This window comes from Apostichopus japonicus, chromosome 17, assembly GCF_037975245.1.
Source record: "Apostichopus japonicus isolate 1M-3 chromosome 17, ASM3797524v1, whole genome shotgun sequence".
NCBI classification, from domain to species: Eukaryota; Metazoa; Echinodermata; class Holothuroidea; order Aspidochirotida; family Stichopodidae; genus Apostichopus; species Apostichopus japonicus.
The window spans coordinates 14,202,633-14,229,667 of NC_092577.1; the positions used below are offsets into that span (position 1 = coordinate 14,202,633).

Below are 27,035 nucleotides of genomic sequence, written 5' to 3' on the forward strand. Positions count from 1 at the left end.
ATGAGAGACTTTAAAACAGGAGATGGTGAGATTCCTGATTACATCATGAACTGCATCAGTCTTTGTTTTGCTGAGTATGATGGTTACAAAGGACATAAGGTCAAGGACATTGTCACAGAGATCTGTAGAAGAGAATCCGTCAACTTCAGCTCTGAAGATAGTCGACTGCTGCTGAGGTCAAAGCTTTCTATGCTCACCTTCGCTTCAAAATCACAGGTAAAGTGTAAATACAAATTTCTTAGCTCAAATACACAGCAAACCTCTGCTTATATCCCGATATCTGGAATAAATAATCTGAAGTGTGCATGAATACTACACTCAATTTTCAAGTGTCGAGTACAGCATCAATCCATAGGATACAAAATTCAAGGTCTATACTTCACCAATTTGTGCTAAAAATTCAGTAAATCTAGTATGTTTAGATATTAATGGTGTGAGTTTATTTTAAATATGTTATTTCTTGAAATGTAGGTTTCAATCCAGAGACAAATTTGATCTTTGGTACAGGATCGACCTAATGTACTCATTCTACGGATATCAGACTAAAGTATGAATTGATCTACAGGTAGTATACAGTGGCAGATCATTCTGGGATGTGTGAATCATTTTCAATACAACATTATCATATGCTGAACCATCTATTTAATTTACAAGATCAGTGTATCGTAAAGTACACATTTCGTCAATGGTATTAATAAAGTTTAGCTATTAATCAATCCTTAGTGTTGCTTTAGGATATTGTAATGCATGAGACAACTTTAGTTGATTTTTATTCACGACATTGGACATATTAAAAAATTTTAGAAAACAAATTTAATCTTAATGACTCTCTTCAGGTTTCCAGTTTTGTGGTTTCCATTTGTTATAGTTGGGTACTGATTTTCAGGTTGACATAAACAATATATGTGGATTATATTCCAGATTCCAATCAAATGTCTGAAGCTTTCGGATGTTGTGGAAAAAGTTACAGAGAAAGCCCTGATCTTGAAGGCTGATGTCTCGCTGGGAGTTCTGAATACCCTGATGGCTATTGAAGTGAATCGGTGGGACCAGAAGCTGATTGAACAAGATTATGAAGATCTCATTAAATTCAGTATCAACAATGAAAAGGTTGAAGTAGCACGGTGAGGACTAATTCAAAGTTGGCAAACCAAACTAAAGCTTTCTTTCTATGTGATATTGAAAATAAGGTTATATTGGAATGTGAGATTTACAGAGCTAATAGAAGAACATTCAGCAGAAATATCTCCAAGAATTTGATATCTTTGAACAACGGGTAAGCATGTAAACAATTTTGCTTTCTCTATGCATCATTACTTTTTCTGTCAGTCTGCTTCATCAAGATTGCTTAGTCATAATTGACTCCACTCCTTGCTGACATGACCCACAACCTTAGCTCTCTTATAAGACCATGTCTAGGGTCATCTGGTAGCCATTTTAGCGCTGGATGCCCTCTATAACCAAGTGGCATTGGTCAAAGTCCACCCTTCTCATTCTTCCACACATAATGCCTAAGAAGTGTTAAGGTGGAAGAAGAATCATTTTTCTTTTTGATCTGTGTATTATTAAGGATAAAGTATTATGATATCAGTATTTTTTTTGTCTTGAAACTCTACACTTCAATGGTGAGCAGGAGAGTTTATTGGTCATCTGGGTTCACCAGTTCCAAAACTGAAAACAATTTAACAAGCCAAGGGCCAAAATCTAGGATGTTAGTGAAAGGGTTAACAAAATTGTGTCATATTAGGAGGTGGTTGCAGTCCAGGTGGACGATAACATACAGCACGAGTCACTTGACATAATTCGGGCCAGGTATCGGGAATTTGGCTTAGCTTTAACTCTTACTTAAGTTGTTATCTGTGGTCAATTGCCTACGTTTGACAACAATGTCTGTCACGTAAGTTGGTAAGTTTGAATAGTCCTTGACTAGACTGTGATCTGAAATCTCCTTCACATTTCTTGTACTGTTAAACAGCTATGTTTAATCTAAATTGGGGTCAATGGGGGACAAGCAATAATTCTGATTGGAATTGTGTGTGTATTGGAGGTTCTTATGGGTGTTTTGATCACAGGGAATATGAGAGTATTAGTTCTAGGAATAATGCTATGGTACAGAGTCTAATACAGGGGTAAGCTGGTAGGAAGGGTAATAACTTTCTAGATGTTGTGCAAGATTGATTTTTACATCAGAATGTTACTTTTCCCTATTAGGGGGATAACATCCTGGATCTTGTCTTGAGTTCTGATCCAATTTCTGTTGTTAATTTGATGGGTTTAGGAAAACTACGAACTAGCCATCATGATATACTAGCTTTCGATGTTGTTTGCAAGGTCTTAAATTCTGTTAGCAAGAAAGAGGTCCCTGATTTTTGGAAATCAGATACAGTGGCAATTGAAACTTTCCTAAGGGTAACAGATTGGATTAATTTGTTTAGAGACATGAGTGCCTCTCAGTCTCGGATCAGTTCAGCTGATAAGTTCAAGGTCATTATGGAAAATCATGTTCCCTGGAAGAGGCGTCGTCGTAAAAGCAGTATGCATTATTGGATGACTAAGGGAAGTTAGATGTGCAGTTAGACAAAAACAGAATGGGAAGTTGTTTAGGAGGACTAATTCTGAATCACTTTTGGCAAAGTTCAAGATTCATCGACTGAAGGGAGAACGCTTAGTCTCTGAAGTAAAATTGAATTTCAAAATGACATTGCTGTACATATTTAGGATAACCCAAAGGCCTTCTTTACTTTTGTTTTCCACTGTCATCGGTTTTTAGTACATTTAAGAATGAATGAAGGAACAACCTTTTGTTCATCAGGACTGGAGATGTGCTAATATTACCCCAATTTTCAAGGAGGGTGATAAGTCTAAGCCATGTAATTACAGGCCTGTTAGTCTAATTAGTGTTGTATGTAAGATTGTAATCGGGTCTGATATTTTGGTGTCTTTGGGTTGTTTTCTCTCACATAGGGTCCTTAATGGGGAATTGAGTGTCCCTCCCGATACCTATTTTCTACTAACTAAACTAAACTATAAGCCTACTCAACAGTTATAGCATCTGTAAATTGCACACTTGGTTGATAGGCACCCTTAGTTAACATGAGGCTTCTATATCTAATGTGATTTGAGGTCTGCAATGGTCAGAATAGGAAAACCTTGTGTAATGAGCTTACTCCAAAACAAAAATCAGTTTTGGTGAGTCCAATAGTTGATATGTATGTATCTTGGATGAGTGGGTGGACATGGCTGGTCTCAATTCTCCTTTAACAAAATACAGTAAATATCGTAATGTGTTATTGTAGAAAACTAAGCATTTTCCTGAAAATGATAGGCCTATGCCCTCTTCATGATGCTTTCCATGTAAAGTTATCTAAACAATTAGATTTATTTATTTTCTCAATAGAAATCTGTACAGTGGGAGATAATATATCATACATTTTACTTTTATTTTCTCAGCTTACTATTTCCAAGTCCACCGGTGGCTGTGAAAGATGAAAAAGTTCTGAATAACTTACAATCCCGAAACATTTTAGGTAACATACATTCTATGTCATTAATAACAAGAGCTTCATGATTAGATACAACATATATTCCTCTGTATGGGATACAAGATCTTAGCCTGACATTTTTGTTAAGCTGTTTTATTCTAGTCCGGCTTCTGCATAGTGGTAAGAGATATAGCTCTGTCCACAATGTTGACAAAAATGTAACTTAAGGGATTTTGCCCAGCAAAATAGTACTAATTGTATCAACAGTTAAGTAACATTGTAGTGTTATTTTTATCCTCAAATCAGAAATATAATCCATGTGAAGTGGCTGAGGCTTTTGATATCATCTACGTCTCCTCATTTCAGTTGCATGGATCATTGACGCAAACTTAATTCACTCGTTAAATGTGACAACTGGAGAATGGATGGTGAGATGCATTTTATATATATATATTTTTTAAATAGTTAGTCACACGGTAAATGTGGCAACTGCAGAATGGATGGTGAGATTTATTATCTTTTTTTCCTTTCTTAATTTTATGTCATATATTTAAGATTTGTCTGACATATGGCCATCTTTAACATTCCTTTGCCTAACCAGCAAAAACTCCTTTCTGAGTTTAGCGTTGTTTTTGATTCCTTCGTCAAGGCTAAATGAACCTACGCCATGGTGATGGCGTGTATGTACATGTCTCAGCCTCAGAAGTGGTGACATGGAAAATTAAATTCCTGTCACTAGTTGTAAAGCAATAGGGGACAATCCGTTGTCCAGGTCAGTAGATGTCAAATCTCAAAGTGTTGTAATTTTGATAACTCCGAAAGTCAAATGAGAGCTTTGATGAACTTTACACATGGTATGTGGCTCAACCATATTGAGTACTCAAATGTCAATCATGGTGACAATATTAGCTCCAAAAGTAAAACATGGATGAACTTCACACTTGGTATGTATATGCAGCCTATTAAATATAAAAACGGTTTGTACACTGAAGTCAGTATATGTTCTGATAAACTGTAAATGTGGCAAGGAATTCCTTAACCTCTTGGCTTTCTGGTTTATTTCTTAACATATTACAAACAAGTATATATGTGATTGTGAATCTTGTGTGTGTGTGATATGCCTGATTGTAAACATGTTAACTAACCAACTAGATAAAGATAATTTAAGGTCAATATTGGCTTGGTTCAGTAGGTAGGTACCCCTTAATGAATACTATCCTTGTAGTAGTTTTGGCAGGGATCATATGAAATTTTAATGTCAGCAAAGGGCTAAATTCGAAAACTGTGTAACAACCTTACTCAGGAAATTCACCTTTGATGAGTGTCATACTTAGTATGCTGATACTCCTTTATAGTGACTTTTTGGTTGCCATTTCTTTTGTGATGAAGCACAATATTGTACAAACGTCTCAAATATTTTGGAACACTGTATACAGTTGTCAGAATATAAAATATATATCAGAGAATTGATGCTCTTGTACTGGTGGACTTTCACAACCTATATCTTGTCACACATGTTGTCTTTGCTGGTCTGCAGAATTTTACCTAATTCTCTGAAATATGTGCTAGAAGTTTTTTTAAAGGAAAGTGGTTTGGTAGTAAACTATCAAAATATTTCACAATGGATAATATAATGCCATGAGCTTCCTTCCTTAATAACAGTTGTTAAAGGGCTAATGATGGATCTAATATATTCTAAAGCCCAACAGGAAAATATCCCTTATTGTATAAAACATCCATCTGACTTTTTAGCCAACATCGGAAAACTGTTTGGTCTGGATTTGGGGTAATTTTGGTGTATATTGTTTGATCCTTTGGTGATAAGTGATTATAATTTTTTTTGATGTAATGGCTAATTGAGCCTGGCTTTTGTGGTCTTCTAGTTCTGATTAAATGTGATTGAGCTGCCCTACATCAGCAAGGTTGCTAAATAAAAAGTTTATGACAAGGCATCGTAAATCCTCTGGGATTTATGGCACATGATGTAGTTTCTATCAGGTTTGTATGATTTTTCATCATATGTTTTTTGCTTGTTTTCTTTTCTTGACTGGATGTAATCTTCATTTAGCTGGAATCATCATCACTGACAACAATCTCTGGTGAGTTTCTGGTGTTAATATGAAAAATCATTTAAAAGAAATCCCTGTAACCTAAAATAATGCTGAAGTACATACAATCGTCTGTAACCACAGTTAAAGCAGGCATACATATGTAGTTGTTCACTCATAGCTGGAGTTCAGCTGATAAGTGAAGGTCTTAATCTTAAGTATTGTTGTTGACGTTCTTTGCTCTGATGACCCTACTAGCCCTGTCCTTTCATTAAATGTTACCAACTGCACAATAATTTACCTGTGTCCTTATTGACCAGCCTTGGAACAAACGATACTTACTATTTAGTTTCAGTCATCTCTTGAAAACGTTAGAAAAAAACTTTAGAGAGTTTTGTGGATGCGCTGGTGTATGATATTTTATATACTGCATGTATGATGATATCCATATCGTTGTCATAAGGCTTTCTAACATGCATGATGTACTTTACTTACTCTTAGTCACTCAACGGAAAGTGGGAGGGTGTGTCTTTATTTTCATGTCAACTTTGCCATTCACAGTTATTTTCCAAATACTGTGGTTTTCTCACATTAGTGCTGAGTATTACATTCTCAATTTTGGTAGCATTATGTTATACTTCCAACAATCTCACTTTGAACAACATTATCAACAAAAATCAATCCTCTGTGATCAAGTTTAATTTGAGTATTTGAAAAATATCAATTCTGTGTAATAGTTTAGCTTTTAGACTTCTGTGTTTGGTTATTTTAGTAACAACAAAATAAACTTGTAAACTGATAAATGAAAGAAGATCAAAATTTAATAAATATGAGGAAATATATGTATATAAAAATTAGAATTGTATAAATGGAGGAAATAATAGCTTCTGACAAATAAGCAAATATGAGATATTAGCTTTTTCTACGTTTGTTTAGCATAATGAATCAATGCCTGTGTACTCATATACAACAAATACTAGCGAAGAAAAAGATCATTAAGGAGACCACTTTCCACTGAAAACGATATTGTAAAATATTCCTGCTGAATGTCACTGAACTTGTCTGTTTATTTATATTATAGGCAACTTACCTTCCAGCCAACTACAGATAGAGCTTTGGATCAACAAGGATGGAGGAGTGCTAGAGATTCCAGATACCGGTGTCAGATTAGAAATACCTCCTGGTGCTCTGGAGAAGGATCAGTTGATTCAGATGAGAATTATTCCATATAATTTCCAGAGTGATTCTGATCTTTCATTCAGTAGTAATTCATCAGTTGTGGTTGAGCTCCTGCCTAGTTACCTGAAGCTACTGAAACTAGCAAAACTGACATTGCCTCACTGCTTGGTTCTCAAGAAAGGGTGTGAATGGAAAGCAAAAATATATAGCAGTCATCATGAAGAAGGTATATTTAAATGCATGTGTATCGCTTCTAAATTTATTTCACCTATACTAATAGGTACGTTTAGTTATGATAGAAGACAGTCTCTTACAGTGTTCCGTCATTGCATGTTATTGACTATTTCCTGCATAATACAATCTATCTGTCATATAAATGCAACCTGTTAATACTTACTTTTATTATTAAGAAATGTTAAATACCTTTCCTTGCATCTGGATTCCGCAGGCAACCACCCTGTGTGGAGACCACAGCCGGACACTTCTCATGTACTAACCGAGCGAAATTGTGAGATCAATTTAAAAAGTTTCAGCTGGAAGAAATTTGAAGTCGACGATAAAAAAGTTAAAGGCAAACGTATCGTGTTATATGCAGCTAAAGTTCTGTCATCCTCTGAAAGTGTAACACATATTCATGTTGGCTATTACTGGGATAAGCCAGGGTGTGAAAAAGTGAGAATCTTCACTTGTTGTCATTTGGATTTTCAGGAGATAAGATGGTGGGGTTGTGTTGATATTTACTATTATTTGTATCAAGAAGTTAAGATGTGATTGGATTCGATGATAATCGTAACCTTTGTAGTGATTCAAGTGTGTGTGTGTGCGTTTGTGACGCCCAGCTTGTAAACATGATATCTGGAGAAGGGAAAGTCGGTCCGAATTCATATTTGGTGTGTAGAAGTAACATATTGAGTGCAAGAAGCCTATTGTTTATGTGGAGGTCGAAGGTTATTTGGGGTCACCAGGGTCAAATATTGAAAACCCTGCAAACACGATATATCAAGAAGGGAAGCTTGGGCAGACCTCATATTTAGGTGTGTAGAAGAACCACATTAAGTACAAGAAGCCCATAGTTATTGGTGGAGGTCAAATGTCATTTGGAATCATCCAAGGTCAAATTGTGAAAAACTTGTAAACATGATATTTGCAAGAAGGGAACCTTGGACAGATCTCATATTTGGTTTATAGATGTACCATATCACATTTAAGGATAGCCTATCATTGCTTTCTGTGGAGGTCAAAGAGCTATGAAGTCAACACATGCCAAACATTCACTCCGCTAACGCACCTTCTTAAACATTATATCGCAAGGGAAGCTTCGACAGAAAGCATATTTGGTATGTTATTGTACCACATTGAGTACAGTAAGCCTAATGTTGTTGGCAGAGGTCAATGGTCGTTTTAGTTCACCAGTGTGAAAACTGTCTTACATTAATATTTGAACAAGGACTGCTCTCATATTTAGAATGTTGCTGTATCGCATCTGGTACAAGAACCCTTTAGTTGAGGTCAACGGTCATTTCAGGACAGCCTGTGTCATTGTGAATTTATTGCTCGTCACACCACACTGCTTGTCACTGCATTATTAAGATCAAGTATGTTGTACACCCTCACTAAACATGACGTCAGATTCATGAAGAAAACTGTTCCTGTTACATTATCGAAACCACAAAGCAATTTTGCATTCTGGTTGGTTTCTTGCCTTAGTCTGGCAATTAATTTGCGCAGTCAAGTTTGGCATTTGTATGTAACGCCCTTGCTTGTATACACGATATCTCAAGCTAAGTAACCTCTGCAATTCTCGTATTTCGCATGTGGGTTCCCCATAATTTAATACAAGAACCTTTTTTGTTTTTGGTGGCGATCAAAGGTCCTTTTGAGTAAGGGGAATGCAAAATTCGGAAATCTCAAAAACAATATATCTGCAGAACTCGAACATCAAATGAGCTCATATATGCATGGTATGATAGCCTTATGCAGTGTTAAGATTTTACACAATTTGGTGTAGGTCAGAGTTCATTTAAGGTTTCTTTACATCATTTTTGCTTGTTTTCTCCCTTCTATGTTTGAAGATTGTCAGCATAAATGAAGTCTCTGTGTTGGTTAAACAGTCTTCAGTATTTTTAAAAAAAGGACAATTGCCCCTGGAATGTCATTTTGTGAAAATAGATCCACCAGCTTGGACCTATGGCTCTGAAGGAGGAAACCTAAAGGTATGGTGGACTCTAATCTAACAAAAAAGTTAATACTTTGTCAACAATATTCATGAATTGGAAACTATAAAACTTAACATCATTTAGACAGTTCCATGAGAACTGTCGTGCGAGTGTGAACTGCTCTTAACATTCGAAATAGTGCAAAAGGTAATACTAAAAATAAGTAATGTTAAGTCATCTTTACATATTACCAAAAAAGTATTGTTTGTGTGCAAAATGTTATTTATATCTGGCAGAATAGGTGTATCAAGCGTATTTAGCTTTTGATTGTTTGAAAGGTACTTAGGGGTCAAAACCCACAAATCTTGTAAAACATGATGTTGCAGAATGGAGATTGGTGGCAAATATCATTCTCACGGCCATTGGTATGTGACTTGCGCATTCAGACTGTGAGATTTTTAATGGTTTAAAGGGCCACAGATCAGCAGAGGTCAAAATGTAACAACCTTGAACACCTGGTATACCAAGAAAATTAACTTCAACTAAATTTAAAAAAAACAAAACATAAAGTTTCTACGGTAGGTTAAAGGTTATCTAAGGTGAACAGATTTTCAAACCTGAAAACTTTTTAACTGCAATATCTGCAAGTAAGGAAATCATGGTAAATATCATACCACCTATGCAGTTTGAGCATAGCAGTGAGAACAATTATTTTTAAATATTTAGTGGAAGTCAAATGTCCTTTTAAGAAATTTAGAAGTTTGGCAACTTTTTATTTGCATTGTGGATTGCTTTGATGATGTTTGACAGGTCTGCAGTTAGCTAAAATAGGTGCCGAAAGCTGTATTAATATGTGTAAATATTTAAAATTGCTTACATTGGTGAATGCAGTTAGTGTGCATAGTAGAAGCTATATCCTTCAGCGTAAGTCTAATAGTTCTTTCACAACAACAATTTGGAGGTTCCTTTGCTATTACATTTAGTCAAAAACAAGTCAACCCCTTCACCATTACACACATGGATTTTATCTTGCCAGCTGGAACAGACATGGAATAGTTTCTGCATGTAACATCTTTACATATAAATGGCCAAAGATAATCAGTCCAGCCGCCTTCTAAAATCTAAGCTGACATATATCAGATTGTGAACACAGCTACTGAGACCTGGTTCTGATGAATATTTCTTCAGAGATGATCGATTCTTTTCAATATCATTTTTACACTCACTGCTGGTTTCTTTTTAGCAAAAGAAGTCCAAAATTATTTCACCTCTTCACCGCCAAATTTTGATTTCTCTGAATACAACGGACAAAGTGAAACCAACTATTGCTTAGTTTCAGTGCATATAGTCCCCAAGAAAAGTGTCAAGAAATTATCTGCAACTGCAGATCTGACATACAATGTCAAAAGGATTTTAAACAGCTCTCTTCAGCTTCCAATCATAAGGTCCCCAGTTTGAGTCACTTCAAGATTAATGTATGTCGTCCAGTCACAGAGTTTTTGACAATTCATAATCATTTGGACGTTAAATATGAATGTAAGAGACTGACTTCTGTCAGTTTGCTGTTTTGATAAGCCAATGAGGCTTTTTCGCGAGTTCCTGCTTGCAGGAGGATCTAATATACATACATACATACATACATACATATATGTCAATATGTATACTGTGTACAATTCCCTTCCAAATCGTCTGCTTGCAGCATTGGGTTTCAGTTTCCCTAAAATGGCAAGTGTATATCCACTGGGAGGATTTGGTATTCTCGTTAGTACTAATTGCCCATGAAACATTACCCTACCGTTAGGTTGGTGTATCAAGCACTATATCATAGGATAGTGATCATTCTTGTAAGTAATTACACCAAAATGTTAAAAACTATCACCTTTCTCATTTCAGAAAATACCTTTCAATACGGTTGCTATTACCATGGGACAATTCTGCATATTTGTGTTTAATATCAAGGAAGGTACACAGGAGAGGCGCGAATGTACATGCCACTTTAAGGCTGGGCAGGGATCAGCGTTTGTGGAATTATTCTTTATTCTAAAGGTATAGAATGTTGGGTATATTTTACAGTAACTGTTACGTTAATTGTAACATTCCTGGCCAAAGTTGCTTCCTATAATAAAAGATGTTTCTACTCATTTCATATCTCAGACCTTGATTTCCAGAAGGAACTAGTCTCTTGATTTGTATTGAATATGTGATATGCCTGTAAGAAGAAAGCGAGGTCCTTTTGGTGAAGGCAGTAAGGCTATTAGTTAACAAATCTGTTAAATTAACAATAAATTACTGAATGTATTTACAGAAAACTCTTTGTTGACATTAACTTTAATTTACAGTTGTGCCATAGTTTTCATTATTGTCCTTAATATGTGGTTGGATAAAAACTTGATGTGAGATCCCATAGATAGGCACTTCCCACGTGGGAGCAAGCTGAGGAAAATCTTCAACAGAAACACAATCAAAGTGAGTTATAGCTGTATGAAAAACATGGATTCTATCAGTAAGTCCCACAATGCTAAAATAATGCGGGAAAACTACCCGACAGCAAATGCCACCAAAACTTGCATCTGTAGAGATAAAGGAGCCTGCCCTCTGCATGGAGAGTGCTTAGCCAACTCAATTGTGTACGAAGCCACCGTCACTTCCGGTTCCGATCCAAGGTCATACGTTGGGCTCACCGGGGGCGATTTTAAATCTAGCTACCGGACCAAACGAAGTCGTTTCGCAACAGGAAATATGAAAAGGGAGACAGAACTATCCAAGCATATCTGCGCATATCTGAAAAGTAAGGAGATCGATTAAACAATTGAATGGAACATATTGAAGCAATCCGACACACCAACGCGAATCAGGAGCATCTAATCTATGCATGGAAGAGAAGCAGGCCATAATACAGTCGAAAGACAGACGCATTAACAAAAGATCAGAGCTGTTATCGCGCTGTCGCCATGGCAACGGTTAACACACACGCCTGCAGCCGAGACAGTCTGTGTTGATCAGTTCAGTTGCCTGATGATCGGTGCGCGAGCCGTACCCGTGAATCTCAGAGTAGCACTATAATATATATATATATATTGGTCCGTGTCCGTTTTCTTTGCACGTAAAAAGCACTTCCCCCTCCCAATTACATAGACATATAATATATATATATATATATAAATATATATATATATATATATATATATATATATATATATATATTATATGTCTATATAATTGGGAGGGGGAAGTGCTTTTTACGTGCAAAGAAAACGGACACGGACCAAAGGTCAACAGAACCAAAAACAATCCCAGCAAACCCAACTGCAACCCACAAACAGAAATCTCTCACTAACCCACACATGTATATAACGCAGCGTTTAACGTGACGTGAAAATGACACGGACCCAAAGGCCAACAGAACCAAAACAATAAATTACTACAAACCAGCCCCAAAAATCAAACTTCAAACCACAAACAGAAAAACCCCCCATCAACCAATATTATGTAACGACCACACAAACCCCGGCCCACACCTAACAACTAACTCACTCCAAATTTCATACGGGGAACGCCCTCCCGATAGCAGACGACAGGCTTGCTCCAGCGTCTACAAAAGGCAGTAGTAAAGTACCTGTTTTACTATAAAGGTCAGTTCCTGTTTAGTTAATGGCAAGATTATCACTTTGTTAAAAAACCAATGCAGCTGGAGTTCATTGATGCTGCATCACTTCACAAAACTAACCATTGATGCGTTGTAATGCTTATACCTATAGTATGACTATATAAGTTGCTTTTATACATGACTTTTAACGTGCCTTGAACTGAGAAACATTTACTTGTGACTTGGTTTGATTTAAATCAAGTCAAATGACTTGTGATAGATTTGACCTGATGAAATCAAATTTACTTGTGACTTGGCTTGAATTAAGAAACATTTTTGACTTGATTAGACTTGTGATAAAATCAAATGACCTGTTATAGTCTTGACCTGATGAAATAAACTTTACCTTTGACTTGACTTGATTTGAGAAACATTGACTGATGTATTGATGTGACCAAAAAATTACTTGGTTAAAACACTAAATCACAAGATTCAAAGGAGAAATAAACCATAGGTTTTTTTTCAGTGACCTCATATTACAGACTATTATTTTTACACCCTCTGTAAAATAACTAGTCAAAACTACCTTTCCCCGAATAACCTACTGTTTGTGGGCATTATTTAAAGAGGTCGCTTCAAAAATGACTTCTTTCAGCCACATCATAAGTTAAACAATACTCCTCTCTGCATATGAACTGAACACTTGATCTCAGAGATTGTTTGGAAGCTGGTCGAAAATGCTGGAGTACCGAGCATTTGGTTGTGTAAAAAGGAGAGCTGAAGAAGGAGCAGGGAAGGGAAACGATATTATGTTATTTCTGACGAGAAACGGTTTCCAGAGAAAAGGGAAAGTACCAGGCTGGCCCCTCCATCGCAGAACTGTTACTAGTGTTAGCAGTAATAGCATCATAGTAACTGCCAATGTGGGCCACAGTTCCAATCTGCTCAACAAGCTCTGGGTCACGTCTCGATTCCTCCACTGTGTATTCAGGCTGGATTTGATAGCAGTCAAGTCCAAATGCATCCATGACCTCATGTTTGAAAGAATTGCCGAGCCCTGAAAGTGTTGGGAAGAAACACTTTACTACATATTGCCTTAGTTATCGTGGCTCGCTTACCAAACAAGCGGAAACCGTTGGAATTCAAACAAACTGGTGAATGCCATGGGTGACAATTAAATCAATTTGTAAGCTTGAAAGAAATGTTTTCAAGCATTCGTGTTGCTTCTGTCGAAAAGACCATACTGCAAAACAGTGTTCTCTAAGTAGAAATGTCTAGAGTTATTTCCCCTTTAAAGTTAAAGTCCAAGTTTAACATTTATTTATATTTTTCTTGTTTTCTGATATTAGGATGGAGGGGAAGATTCTGCAGCTATCAGTTATGAAAAAATAGTAGATGCAGGACTATTTCAGTCACAGAAGAGGACTTGTGGTGAAAGTCTAACTATCAAACAACCCCTAGAAAACATTGATCTAGAAGTCAGAACAGAAAGTCTCAGGGTAATAATTTACATATACAAGATTTTGTTGTCCTGGAAACAGTCTTTTAAGAGCATATAACACAAATTAGTGTTTTAAAGGTTTTTCCATACTGGCCTTTAACGTATACCAACTTTGAGGTTCAAACTCTATGGTTTGCTTGTATATTTATATTACATAATGATTTATTTCTACTAAAATACTTGCCACCTAGTACTGATACTGTTTTATGATAACTGATATTAATGAGGTATGTGCTTGCTGCAGTTAGATTTATGAGACTGAAATGTTTCAATAGTGAATGCAGGAACGTATAACGATTTTTGACAGAGCATACAACCAAGCCCATAACAAACCGTGCCATGTTTTGCAAATGAGCTTTAACCATTTAGAGTGCGTCAATTAAATGATGACTTTGCACCTCTTGCCAAAAAATTCAATTTCACAGCTGACACACATGTTTGCAACTAGTGCACGAGTAGGGTACAACTAGCACAATGTTGGTTCACAAGTCAACGTTTGAAAATTATGCTAAGTACAACTTTTCACAGTTTCAACCATCAGTTTCTTGGACTGTGGAAGTGAGTGTACAACTACAATGCAATCACGTTAAAATGACTTATAGTGGTCTGTTAGTGTGCAAACTGAGTAGCAGCACGCAATTTGTACTGACAAGTTTTGGGGGTTCAGCTGTATGATTAAATTTCTTTCCCTCATGAAGTGTTAATGTTCATCAAATAAAGTACTTAATTGATATTAACATGTTCATTGGATCCTTTGTTCCCTCAGAGACTTCATTCATTGGAAATGCACAATGCAAACGATTGCCATGCATGTATCCCCCACCCCGGGAGTTTCCTTTCCCCTTGCTATCTGCTATTCTGGTTATGGCATTGTCCTGTCCTACAATACAAGTTCTTTTACACTCTGCTGATTTCTATAATCACCTCTACCCAAGTTCACACTCTTAACAATAGTAATAAACTTTCTTTTGCTTTGAATTTGCATCTAGCAATTCAACATGTAAGAAACTATGGGCTACTAACTTAACGTGTATGCACGTAAACTAGTCTCTAATTGGATAACACCTTGAACTATATATTTAAAAATGTGTTATTGTACTCTGACAAGTGTACACTGCACAAGTATTGGTCTCCTACTGTCTAATCTATACCACCTTGTACTAGAGCAAGAATGAAATATGTATTGCACTAACATGGTAAGTTAATTTCTTTCGGAATTCTGTAATATATCCTGCAACAAAGACTCAGTTATTTGCTGCATTTTATGTTATGTCTACATTGTCTTGATATACAATAGGCTGTGTGATTTCTGTATGCTATGTCAGGGCAGCACCCACTTCCATTTTAAATTCCTTCATTCGACTCAGCCCCTCCCATAAAGGTTCAGGCCCCTACCACAAACATTGGTGGAAAAATCTGAATTTATCATTTTCTGTTACCCCAACCTTCCACTTTGAGTTCTTTATGAGGAATTTGATTTTAGTCTAAATATGCCTAAGAATGCACCATTTGACTTAAATTGTTATTTCATTCTTTGAGCCCTTGCCGAAGTCAAAGTCCAAAAACCTTGTAAACAACTCACAAAGTAGAAGTTGGATAAACTCCATATGTAGCACAAGGATGCATGTTATTGAGTGGAGGAAACATTTTGTTTTTAGTTCAAATGCCATTTGAGGTCCACAGAGGTTAAGTCTAATAACTTGTGTAAGCTCTCTACTCAAAATGGAATGCTTGAATATACTTATTGAGTCCAATAACTCTTTTCTTGTTCAGAGGTCCAAGGTTATTTAAGGTAGTTAGTTGGAAAAATTACAGCATATAACTTGACCAACGACAGAGTAGGTGAAAGTTGTAGTTGGGTGATTGTTGCCGCATAATGTATACTACCTGCATTTAGCCAAAACGAATAATTACAGATTTCATACCTCTCTCCAGAAGGTTACACATAAATTTTCCAAGAGTTGGTCTGTAAACCTGTTTTGAGGAAGGGTGGGATTGCAGCTTTTATATGAAATTTCATATTTTACATGGGCTGTGGACAGTCAATTTCACAATTTCTTGATAATTTTACCATAGTGGTCACCTTTTCTGAAATCTGCTGTAAGGTCCCAGTTCTGTATTTCAGAATGACAAAACATTCATCACTTATAATATCTGACAGACTGGTGACAACATTAAGTCTCAAATTGCCAAAATGATATTAGGAGCAACAATATGACAGATCTAATACCTTCTTACCAAAATGACTCTCATATCATTATTTTAACTTATATTGACACTGCTGTTGTGAACTTTCAGAAGGAAATGACTTTGCATGTACAATGTATCTGAATCTTCCTTTCTGTTCTTCTAGTGCTTGTCTCTAGGACATATTTTTCCAAGTTGCTCAATCAATCAGGTGATTCCATATGCAAGTCTGTACTTCAGCACCCAAAGTAAGGGGACATAAGTCTCATTGTGCTTTTTTTGCCAAATGAGGATGTGCACCAGTTGTAAATATTTTTAACAAATTATGCAACACCATCAATGTGAATGTTTCTTCACTCTGTATCGATTTAACAAAAAATATGAAATACTTTAAACATGGGAACCTGATAGAGAACTAATATAGTTTGTATATGTTCAACTCAGATAACACTCAATATACATAAAATCTGATCATATTACAGGATCTCTCCGAAAAAATTCCAAAAGAATGGAAAAATGTTGGTAGAAAACTTGGACTAGATGACTCAGAGCTTTGTAACCACGAGAGAGATTATACCAACCATGGACACAAGGAAATTGTTTATCAGAGTTTGTTGACTTGGAAACAGAGAAATGGAAGTCAAGCCACATACAGAGTACTGGGTGAGGCTTTAGAAGCAGCTGGCCGCAGAGACCTGCGGGAGAAGCTGTATTAGCAAGGTAAGTACTTAATGTAATATTATAAATATCTCAAAGGAACTTAGCAATTTGATATAGAACTGTATGATATATAAAACTATTTTCTGATACATATATCGACTTGACCCTTTAAAGTAAACTTGATGTCCTTCTGCGACATTATAACAGCATATAAACTGTATAATGCAGAATCTCCGTTTCACAATTTTCCCATTAATGCCAGTGGACAGATGGAATCAAATTTCAGTATTCTATGTAAAATATCCATAATATCTCATTACAGTAAATTTACTAAGCTGCCACTTATGTTCATGTAAGACACCGAGTAGCATCCTCAACAAAAAATAACACTCATTGTTGTGACTATTTTTTATTTGTCATTTCTGTGTAGGATATACTTTTTTGGTTAAATTTCAGTGCCAGAAAGCTTTCTTCATCAGGTTTGTTATGTAGCAAATAAAAATATCTGTATTAAGAATTTTTTTTGGCCATTTGCATATAGAACCTTTATGGCCATCAACTTTGATTTTACTAAAATATTTTCTTCCTTTGTAGCCACTATCGAAATGATAACCGATGATTGTTTAGATCCAGGCAGGTGCTTTGCCAACTAACAGAGGTAGAAATGCAAATCTCCAGCCAAACTGTTCTTGGGGGAACGAATGTGACAGTGACTGTCAGTGAGGCAACTTGTAGTGTTCTTGACAACAAATTGACAGATTCTTGTGGAATGGAAAATATGTTTTTGAACATTGTAACTGTACATAATAACTAATGGCTGAAGCTATATGTGAGCTGAGAGTGGCTCTCTTCAATTGATATGAACATAAATTATATTTGAATGAACTATATCAAGTAATAAGCAGAACTCAGAATTGTCTTAAAGCAATGAAATCAGTTTATAGTTGCAGAGAAGTTTGTTTTTCCTTTTTGGATTTTGTCAATTTTAGCTTTTAAAGTAGTATTAATAACATACATCAATTTAAAATGATAGACTTGCATGTATAATCAACTACCATTGTAGCCAATGCTACTCGTGCTGCTTTCTGGTTCTCGTGGTAAACAGAATATCATTAATAATGATATAGTTATACAGGCAGTATGACCAAATCAGAGATCCAAAACAAAACGATACAGTGATAGAGAACATATGCCATTAATACTGTTCATCAGCATCTCGTATGATATGTTATATATTCATAGATTTTTCAGATATCCAGAGCTATTATATTTTACTAGTTTACTTAAGTGAATTCATTGTATGATTAAATGAATGTGGTTAGGTTACCTCGGTTAACAATCTTAACAGCGTTTCGTTGATGGTTTTGTCAACGTTTATGGTACAAACAATGAATGTTCTTTCTTTCCATGGCATGTCTATATACTAGCGTCGGCCTTTTCCTTTCTTAGTTTCACGTTCTCTTTCTTTCTTCCTCGTTCAGCTTTAATTTATCTCCTTCCCTGCCTCTTTTGCCATGGTTTTGTTTATGAAAAGAGAGAGCACGTGGCTTTACGGTTCTACTAAAACCCTCATGCCGACGGTATTCTCGTTATACTCGTTAACAATACACGATTACGTAATGCTTAAGGATGCACAAAACCATGGCTAAATAATTAGCATCCAATCAACTCAACACGTAAAGCAATCAATAAAATATTTGAGGGGGTTATCCCAGAACGAGTTGTGACAATCATCGTGGCCGCCCATAGGAGAAGTATATTCATTCACTTCATAGCTGCTGCTATTTTCTTTAGAATAACTGTACACACTCCGCCAAGGTTTTCTTGCCAATCATAGCAGCTGGTAATGAGCTTTAATAACATCAGCTCCCAGTTTTCTTGTTAAAATTTTATATATTGTTTAAAATTCATCAAATGTTGACCAAATGTACACAAATATTGTTACATTGTTGTATCAAGCTTACTGGAAATTGAGAGACCCATTTGTACTGGAATTTCAAGTGAATGGTAACCCAAGATGAACAAAAAAGGTATATCACACATTCAAAGACAGAACTTTTCTGTTAGAATTGTCATGATATTCATTAATTGCTTTGCCAATTTGCCAAACAAAATTTCTATCATGTGATCAACCTTTTTACTATAGCATTTAAGTCTTATCATTACATGCACAAATGGTCAAATTCTTCTTGGAAACTGAGTGGCTTAATATTATCTGATGGTGGACTTTAACCACCTGCTGAATAAATTATGACCAAAAAAATTACCAAGAAGAGATAAGCTACTTGGACGACAGCTCACTGTCACCTTGAATACTTAAATTAGCTTCTACCAGACTTTTAATCTTTGGTCTCTATATCTAACGTAGCGCCTATCTGAAGGTATGTATTGTTATTATTAGTTAAGCTTCGTAGGTTAGTAGAATAAAAAGGATCAGGAGGGACACCCAAGTCCCCAGATGTCAAGGAACCTATAGAGGTAAACAACTGAAGACCCAAACACTCAGACCCGATTACAATGCTTACAGCACTTGTCCAAAGCATTCTTAAACACTTTTACACTACTTGCAAATACAAATTTATCAGGCAAACCGTTCCACTCAATCACAACCATATTTGAAAAACGTTATGCCTAATATTAATCCTACTTTGCGACTTTTGGAGTTTATGACCTCTGGTACAACTACTATCAGCAAACATGAAAAAGTCAGTAAAACATAAGTTGTCAAAACCATACACAATCTTGAAAACCTGAATCAAGTCACCGCAGTGTGGTTAGATTCAACAGTTTTGTCCGCCTATATTAAGGAACACCCTTTAAGGAACTAATACTAACTAGTAGCCCTTCTCTGGACCTTTTAAAGTACTTCCTAATCCTTAGCAAAATATGGGTTACAAGCTTGCATAGCATACTCCAGATGAGGCCTAACCAACTGCTTATAAAGCCTAACTACTATGTCCCCTTACAGAAAACTGAAGTTCCTCTTGACCATACCTAAAACCCTAAAAACTCTTTTAGCAGCTTCAAGTTAATGAAGGCTTCAATGATGAATCAATGAAGATGCCTAGGTCTCTTTCAACAAAGACTTCCTGTAACTCCACACCATTAAGATTGTAGGTATACTTTTGTTACTACTACCAATATGCATCACCTTGCATTTATCACTGTTAAAAAGCATTTGCTATTCCTGAGAGCAGGAGAAAACCTTATCCAAATCCGTTTGAAACTTCCCAGAATCGCTTTTGGAAGAGACCTCAGAATACAATTTGGTGTCATCAGCAAACTTCTTAGCTACACAAAATATCGCCGCCAATGTCATTTATATAAGCAACAAACAATAGGGACCCAAACAGACCCTTGTGGAACCCCACTACAGTAACGTCCTGCCAAGAAGAAGCACAGCCTTTAAATACCACCCTCTGTTTCCTATTACCAAGGCAATTCTCGATCCAAGACAGTAAATTCCCATTGACACCCATACTCTTCAGCCTAACTAAAAGACGCTGGTGGGGACCTTTATCAAAGGCCTTCTGGAAGTCCAGGAACACAACATCTATATACTTCTGCCTATTTAGTGAGCTTGTTACATTTTACATAAACTCAAGAATTTTAATAAGACAAGACCTTTTTTGACCAAGCCATGTGAGACCCTCTGATCAAAGACTGGCTGCCGAAGTGACTGACCAAAGACCTTTTAAAAATAGTCTCCATGACCTTACAATCAATACTTGTGATACTAACGGGCCTATAATAACAGGGTTTAAAATTATTACACTTTTTGAAAATTGGGTTAATATTAGCACATCTCCAGTCCTTAGGAACATAACTTTTATTCATAAATTTACTAAGAACACAATGAGAGTGGAACGCAGAAATGGTGTGCAAAAGGCTTCAACAAATACGTATGGGTTGCATCAGGTCCAGAAGCTTTAGAAACATTTAGATAAAGCAGCTCCTTTAAGACAACCTCATCCAAAAATAAGACCGTAAGCAGTTTAGGACTATCACTTCCCCCCCCCCCCTGAAAATCTGGAATACTACTAATATCTTCCCTTGTAAAAACCCACACAAATAGTTGTTCAAAAGATCTGCAAAATACTGACTATCAGTAACTATATTATCAGCCTGTGGTGCCAAAAGAGAAACAACAGCATCTTTAACATTCTGCTTTGACCTGACATTAGAGTATAAGGCCTTTGGGTTATCCTTAATATTTATGGCAATGTTATTTTCGAAATTCAATTTTGCATCAGAGACTAAGCGTTCTACCTTCAGCTGATGAATTTTAAACTTGACCAAAAGGGATTCAGAATTAGTCCTCCTAAAAAACTTCCACATTCTACGTTTTTGCCTAATTGCACATCTAACTTTCTTATTCAAACAGGAAGGCATACTGCTTTTACGACGACGATTCTTCCATAGTACATGTTTTGCCATAATGACCTAAATTTAACTTATCGGCTAAACAAGTCCAAGATTGAGAAGCAATCATATCTCTAAAGAATTAATCCAATCTAAACCCTTTAGTAAAGTTTCAATTGCCTCTGTATCTGATCTCGAAAAATCAGGGACAACATCAACAGTTAGTGTATCATGATCGCTTGTTCCTAGTTTCATAGGCCCGTCAAATCAACAACATTGCTTGGATCAGAACTCAAAACAAGATCCAAGATGTTATCCCCCCAGTAGGGAAAGTAACACGCTGATGTAAAAAGCAATCTTGCACAACATCTAGAAAGTTACTACCCTTCCTACTACTGGAACCATCTATCCAATATTTTCATTTCATTATATTTCTGATCCAATAACATCAAATATACAACAACAAACACAAAGTAGAAACAGAAAGAGGATCAGGACAAGCAAAAGGAAACTAACTTCCTGTAACCCGAACGTCTGCATTGCTCAATCAAATAGTAAAATTTAAAGAGTAGGAATAGAATGAAAAAGTATAAAAATACCAAAAGATATAAATATACAAATATCCAGTATACAATATGTAAAAAAGTTTATTGCTCAGTGATAGAGTGGTCAAGGTAGTGGGTTTTCATTGCCATGCAAGAATGATTGCAAAGAAGCACACAATAATGTGTCTCTAATTTCCTCTCTAAGGCCAGACCAAAGTCTGGGAAACACATTAATGGGGTGAGATCTTAAGAGTTCTGTTTTAGCAAAAATATGTTTAAACAGAAGTTAGTCAGTGTGTCTGGAATTAACAATGATATAAGAAGAAACTTGCACGCAAATGATACAGGAATTGAACAATGAAGGAAATAATAAAAATATTGAAACGATTAGAGATGGAATACCAGTCTAAACATGTAAGCCTCTGGGTATAGGACACGTCGCGTCGCCTTACCCCCAAAATAAAACGTGTAGCATGTCTCTGAATGCTTTTCAGTCTATCCGTCTGACCCTTGTTTTGGAGACCCCATGATGGGACAACATACTCAATGATTGGAAGGATAGGAGACTTAGAAAGATTAAGCCTGAGCTTATGGCCTAAGCCAGCAAAGATAGAGCGCAAGGATCCCATTAGTTTGAGTGAACGCGAAACACACTGAAGCAATGTGCTCGTCCCAGGGTAGATTACAGGATATAATCAGCCCTAAATATTTAAAGCATGAGACAGACTGCAACTGACTATCATGTAGCACGTAATTTGGAGGATTGATAATATTTTTTTCTGGTAATACGCATCACTATAAATTCTACGGTATAATAGAACGTCATCAGCAAAGAGTGAAACAGATGAATCATTCACCAGCTTATAAGGTATATCAATAATAAATAAAATAAATATTAATGGTCCCAAAACACTACCTTGTGGCAACCCTGATCTAACCGATTCCCAAGAAGAAAGCTCGCCCTGATGCTGGACACGCTGGTGGCGTCCTATTCAAAAGCTTCCAGTACGAAGTGTACCCACAAATGTTAGACTGAGAGGCAAGTTTATGCAGTAATATATGATGAGCAACTTTGTCAAATGCCTTAGTAAAATAAAAATAAATAGCATCAATAAAAGGAGTATTAGACAGATCTATCATCTTAGCCCAATTATAAGTCATATTGCATGGCTGCGTGTTGCAGGAAAGCTGAGGAACAAATCCATGTTGATTATCATTCCGAATATTATTATTTTATTGCACATGTGATAAAATAGATCTAGATAAAAGCTTCTCCAGTATTTTAAAAACCAGTGATGTAAGTGATATTGGCCTATAATTGGTCATGTCAGAACTATTCCCAGGTGTATATATAGGAATGACATTAGAGTTAGTCCACAAAGTTGGTTGACAGCCACAATTTAGGGAACATTAGACTATTCTGTGTAGTACTGGAGAGATTAAACTAGAAGACTCCTGTAATAACTAAGTAGTAATACCGTCAGGATCAAGTGATTTATTCAGAGGTAATTTATTAATAGTATGATTTATATCGAACACTGTGAATGTTACATCATGCATGGGAGGAATGCTTAATTCACAAGAAGGCTGTACCAATGGTGGCTCACATTGATCACTAAAAACACTAGTAAAATAAGAATTAAAACAATTGGAAACATCAGAAGGTTTCAAAACTGTAACAGCACCAATAACAAACCTTGATGGGAGAGGTTCCCTTTTTTCTATTCCTGACAAAGGCCCAGATCCGCTTGTTATTGTCAAGGATGGAAAGCAGGTCATTAACTTAAGCCCAGTAGGCCTTGTCAAGCTCTGATTTGGCAACATTTCTAACTTTCTTGTAGCTGATTCAGTACTCGGACGATTTTGAGGACTGAGCCTTACGAAGAAGTTAACGCTTCTTATTCAAAAGCTTCTTAATGTCATTATTGACCCATGGATTACTCTTACGTGAAATAATGTGAGGAAAATTAAAGACGCCTATTACAACAACATCACGTTTAGCAGCCTTTCTAATCGAATCAAACAGCAAGACATCGTTATCTTCGCTGCTGTTAGGAGAAAGGTAAACAACACTAATAGTTAGAACATAACAGGACATTTAAAAAAGAACATTGCAACTGAGATTTCTCAACACTTACAATATCATCCCTGACATACAGTAAACTCCCCCACCAATTCCATTTGGAGTATCCCTTCTGTCCTGACGATACACAACATATACCCCGGGTAAGACACCTCAGCACTATCAATGTCCTCCCTTAACCAAATGTTGTGATACCAAACACATCAGGTTTCAGATTCTCAAGAAGAACAGTATATTCAGAAAAATGTTTACGAATACTTCTAGCATTGGTAAAGACAATTTTCAGCTTATTCCTTAAACTATGTACCTTAGCATGCCTCCTGATAATGTTAGAACTACGAATATCACTTTTCCTGCTTTCAAAATGCTTATAAGCACCTCCACTAGAAATATAATCCTTATAAAAGTTTATTCCTGCCCCATCGACCCCCAATTTAGTTTAAACATAGCTGTTCAACAGAGTAATTGACCAACCATTACCAAGGCTAACGGTTATGCCGTTAGGCCTACCTTAGGCTTCGTCATGGGGCCTAAGCTGCGTCAGCTACAACCTGCAACAAAGCCTGGCTCAAACCATTTTCGCAAACGTAAAAATCTCAAGTCGAGAGAATACATCTAAGTCTAAGTACTACGTACAGTAGTGACGCCCATGCTGCCTAGTTGCCGTCATCTTCAGGTTAATCTTCAGCCTGAGTAGCCGTCATCAACAACATGTACAAGTAATTTACACTTTTCATTTCGCGCAACTGCCATATGAATAATAGAAGGGGCTCTTGGAAACGGAAGTACGTCACGGGTCAACATATCTGTTTTCGAAACACCTTGAATCTAGCCTCGTCCATATGAATATAGCTAGTGTTTACATATATACTCGTTTATATTGCAATTGGCGTTCGAGTTCAGGATTACTTACAATACTGTACGGTTTGACTGTAAGCCCATCGCTGTCTACGAACGTGTTTACATTTCTAGTGATATATGCTAATAGAAACTCCAACCGTCAAGTTTACTCAGACTGCCCCGTTTTACCTTAATTGAGAACAAACATTGCTCTGCGGGAAGTCTGATCTGAAAAACAATTCGAAAAGACGTTGTTTATGTACTATATTAGTATTGTGCGCTGATCATCGTTGAAAAGATACACATATTGTGAACAATTCGGGTAAAAGTGTTGCCAGCTACACTTGATGACTCTTTAATCATGGTGCACCCGAGGTTGTCTATTGCCAGTGCATTGGTAATTCTACTGGGTATTTTTGCACCAATATGTCAAAGCCAAAACGATTTATTCCTGCCAAGCGAAGCTTACTTTGAATTTCTGGAGATCGCGTTTGATAATGTAACCGAGCTGGATCTGATGTACACAATGCTTGGTGAACCGACTGTGTCCGGGTTAAGCGGTGTCTTCGCCGAATTGAGTTCAAATGTCTCGGATGAATGTTTGAAAGATGGATGGACCCTAGTGTCAGATGTTTTGACCTTCAAGGAATACGCCTTACAAGGTAAGAACTGTGCTTATTTCACATCTCCTTATTCCTGCTTCATTTATGTAAATAGTAGTCTGCTACATTGATAGAGATTCATCAAATTGCTGGCAGTCACGAGCCACTCACACACCCCCATTGAGGGGTTCAGGGGGTCGTGATAAAGGTGAAGAATAATTCCGATGGAAACCCAGGTGATTATATCTGAAGTGTTTGCTAACCTGTGAAAGGTTTGGAATCAGTTTTCATCAAAATGTAACTTTCTTGTAGAAACATGTATTTGTCCACCGGTGATAAAGTGATTAAATACTGTGAAGAAACAAGCATTTCATCTGAGTTTCTGTCGTTACATCATTAACTGTACAGCTGTTGCCAGATGCTTTCACAAAATATGACATTACGTCGCCATATAAAATGGTATGAGGATGTGGTGTTGACCTGAAGGTGCAGATAATCTCCAGCATTGTGAACAAGTAATTTAGTTCGCCTCCTGGAATATCCCTTTTAAAACAATTATATCTTATTTACAAGGCATATCAATCTTTGCGATAATTCAAACTGATCTCACCCCACCCGTCATAAACCCCGCAAGAACTTGAGCAGCCAGCAAACATTAATGTGCAAAAGGTGCAGATTGACAGCTACCAAACAGCTAGTCGAAAAGAAAATGGGACTATCATGGCAGCTTTTAAATATCCAATCACCAATCCAGTGACCAAAGAGAGAAACATATGCAATTTTTTTTCTAGATACAGGGGCAAAAGTAACCTGTATTAGTGCAGAGGCTGCTGAAAGACTATATTTGAGATCACAGAAGCCGGTAAATTGGAAACCTCAAAATTTAACACAGTTCAGGATTAAACAGTAGTGGCAATAATGGAGGAATTAGAATTAAATGGGCCTAGAGTTTTAGGCTTAATATCAAGGCCCACAGTATTCCTTAAATAGCCCCACCAATAGGATTAGAGGCAATTTGTTTCGATAAAGCTACCTGGAAGAAAATTTAGGCTTTAAATTCTCTCAACATGCCACCTAACTCGAGCAAATCAATGCCAATCGACATCATAATCGGGATCGATTACCGGTATGATCTCATGGGTGCTGGTTTGCCTATAACAGCTATTCAAGAAAGCGTAGTAGTCCACCACCCACCACTGGGAAATATCCTTTGTGGAGCGGCTAAAAAGATGACAGATCCAATATCTGATAAAAGAGAAGTTGATCCATTTATCAACAAGCAACAATTGAAAGTAAATCAAATGTTATGCCTGAGTAGGAGGGAAGACCCCATACAGCAATTATGCGATCTAGAAACTATTGGAATCCAATCCGATGATCTCAGTCAGGCACCAAAAGATGAGGAAATCCTACAACGATTCACAGATACCGTCTAAGATGAAAATGGTCGATATACCATGGGTTTCTCTTGGAAAGATGATAAGATCGTTCTGCCAAGCAATTCCAGTACTGCCAAAGGGCGAATTTCATCCACACTAAAGAGTCTGTGCCCATCTGGGGAACCAACTTGTAGGTTTCAGAAATACAATCAAATCATTAAGGATCAAATGCAGGCTTGTATAGTTGATGCATCGACATGTATACAACCAGAGGTCCTAGCGTACATTACATTACCCATTTAGAATTAAATAGGGAAGACAAGGCAACTACCAAACTAAGAGTGGTGTACGATGCCAGTGCACAAACAACAAATGAAAATACGATACGTTTTCGATTACCAAAGATTACATAGGTATCATACATT

The 27,035-nt window shown here is 36.6% G+C and overlaps 2 protein-coding genes across 2 annotated transcripts in view; both read left to right on the forward strand.

Annotated features, from left to right (window-relative positions):
* Positions 1-18,218, forward strand: LOC139984265 (uncharacterized). The gene is made up of 12 exons (XM_071998099.1): positions 1-216; positions 922-1,124; positions 3,451-3,527; positions 3,849-3,910; positions 5,551-5,581; positions 6,612-6,935; positions 7,158-7,381; positions 8,782-8,922; positions 10,759-10,911; positions 13,801-13,950; positions 16,622-16,859; positions 17,394-18,218. The coding sequence occupies exons 1-11, from the start codon at positions 1-3 to the stop codon at positions 16,853-16,855; spliced, it is 1,815 nt and encodes a 604-aa protein (XP_071854200.1). The 3' UTR covers positions 16,856-16,859; positions 17,394-18,218.
* Positions 18,219-22,985: 4,767 nt separating this feature from the next.
* LOC139984264 (O-acyltransferase like protein-like) overlaps positions 22,986-27,035 on the forward strand; it is a 29,329-nt gene continuing 25,279 nt past the window's right edge. The window contains exon 1 of the mRNA XM_071998098.1: positions 22,986-25,291. Within this exon, the coding sequence (XP_071854199.1) occupies positions 24,991-25,291 (301 nt within the window). The 5' untranslated portion in view covers positions 22,986-24,990. The remainder of the gene's footprint in view (positions 25,292-27,035) is intronic.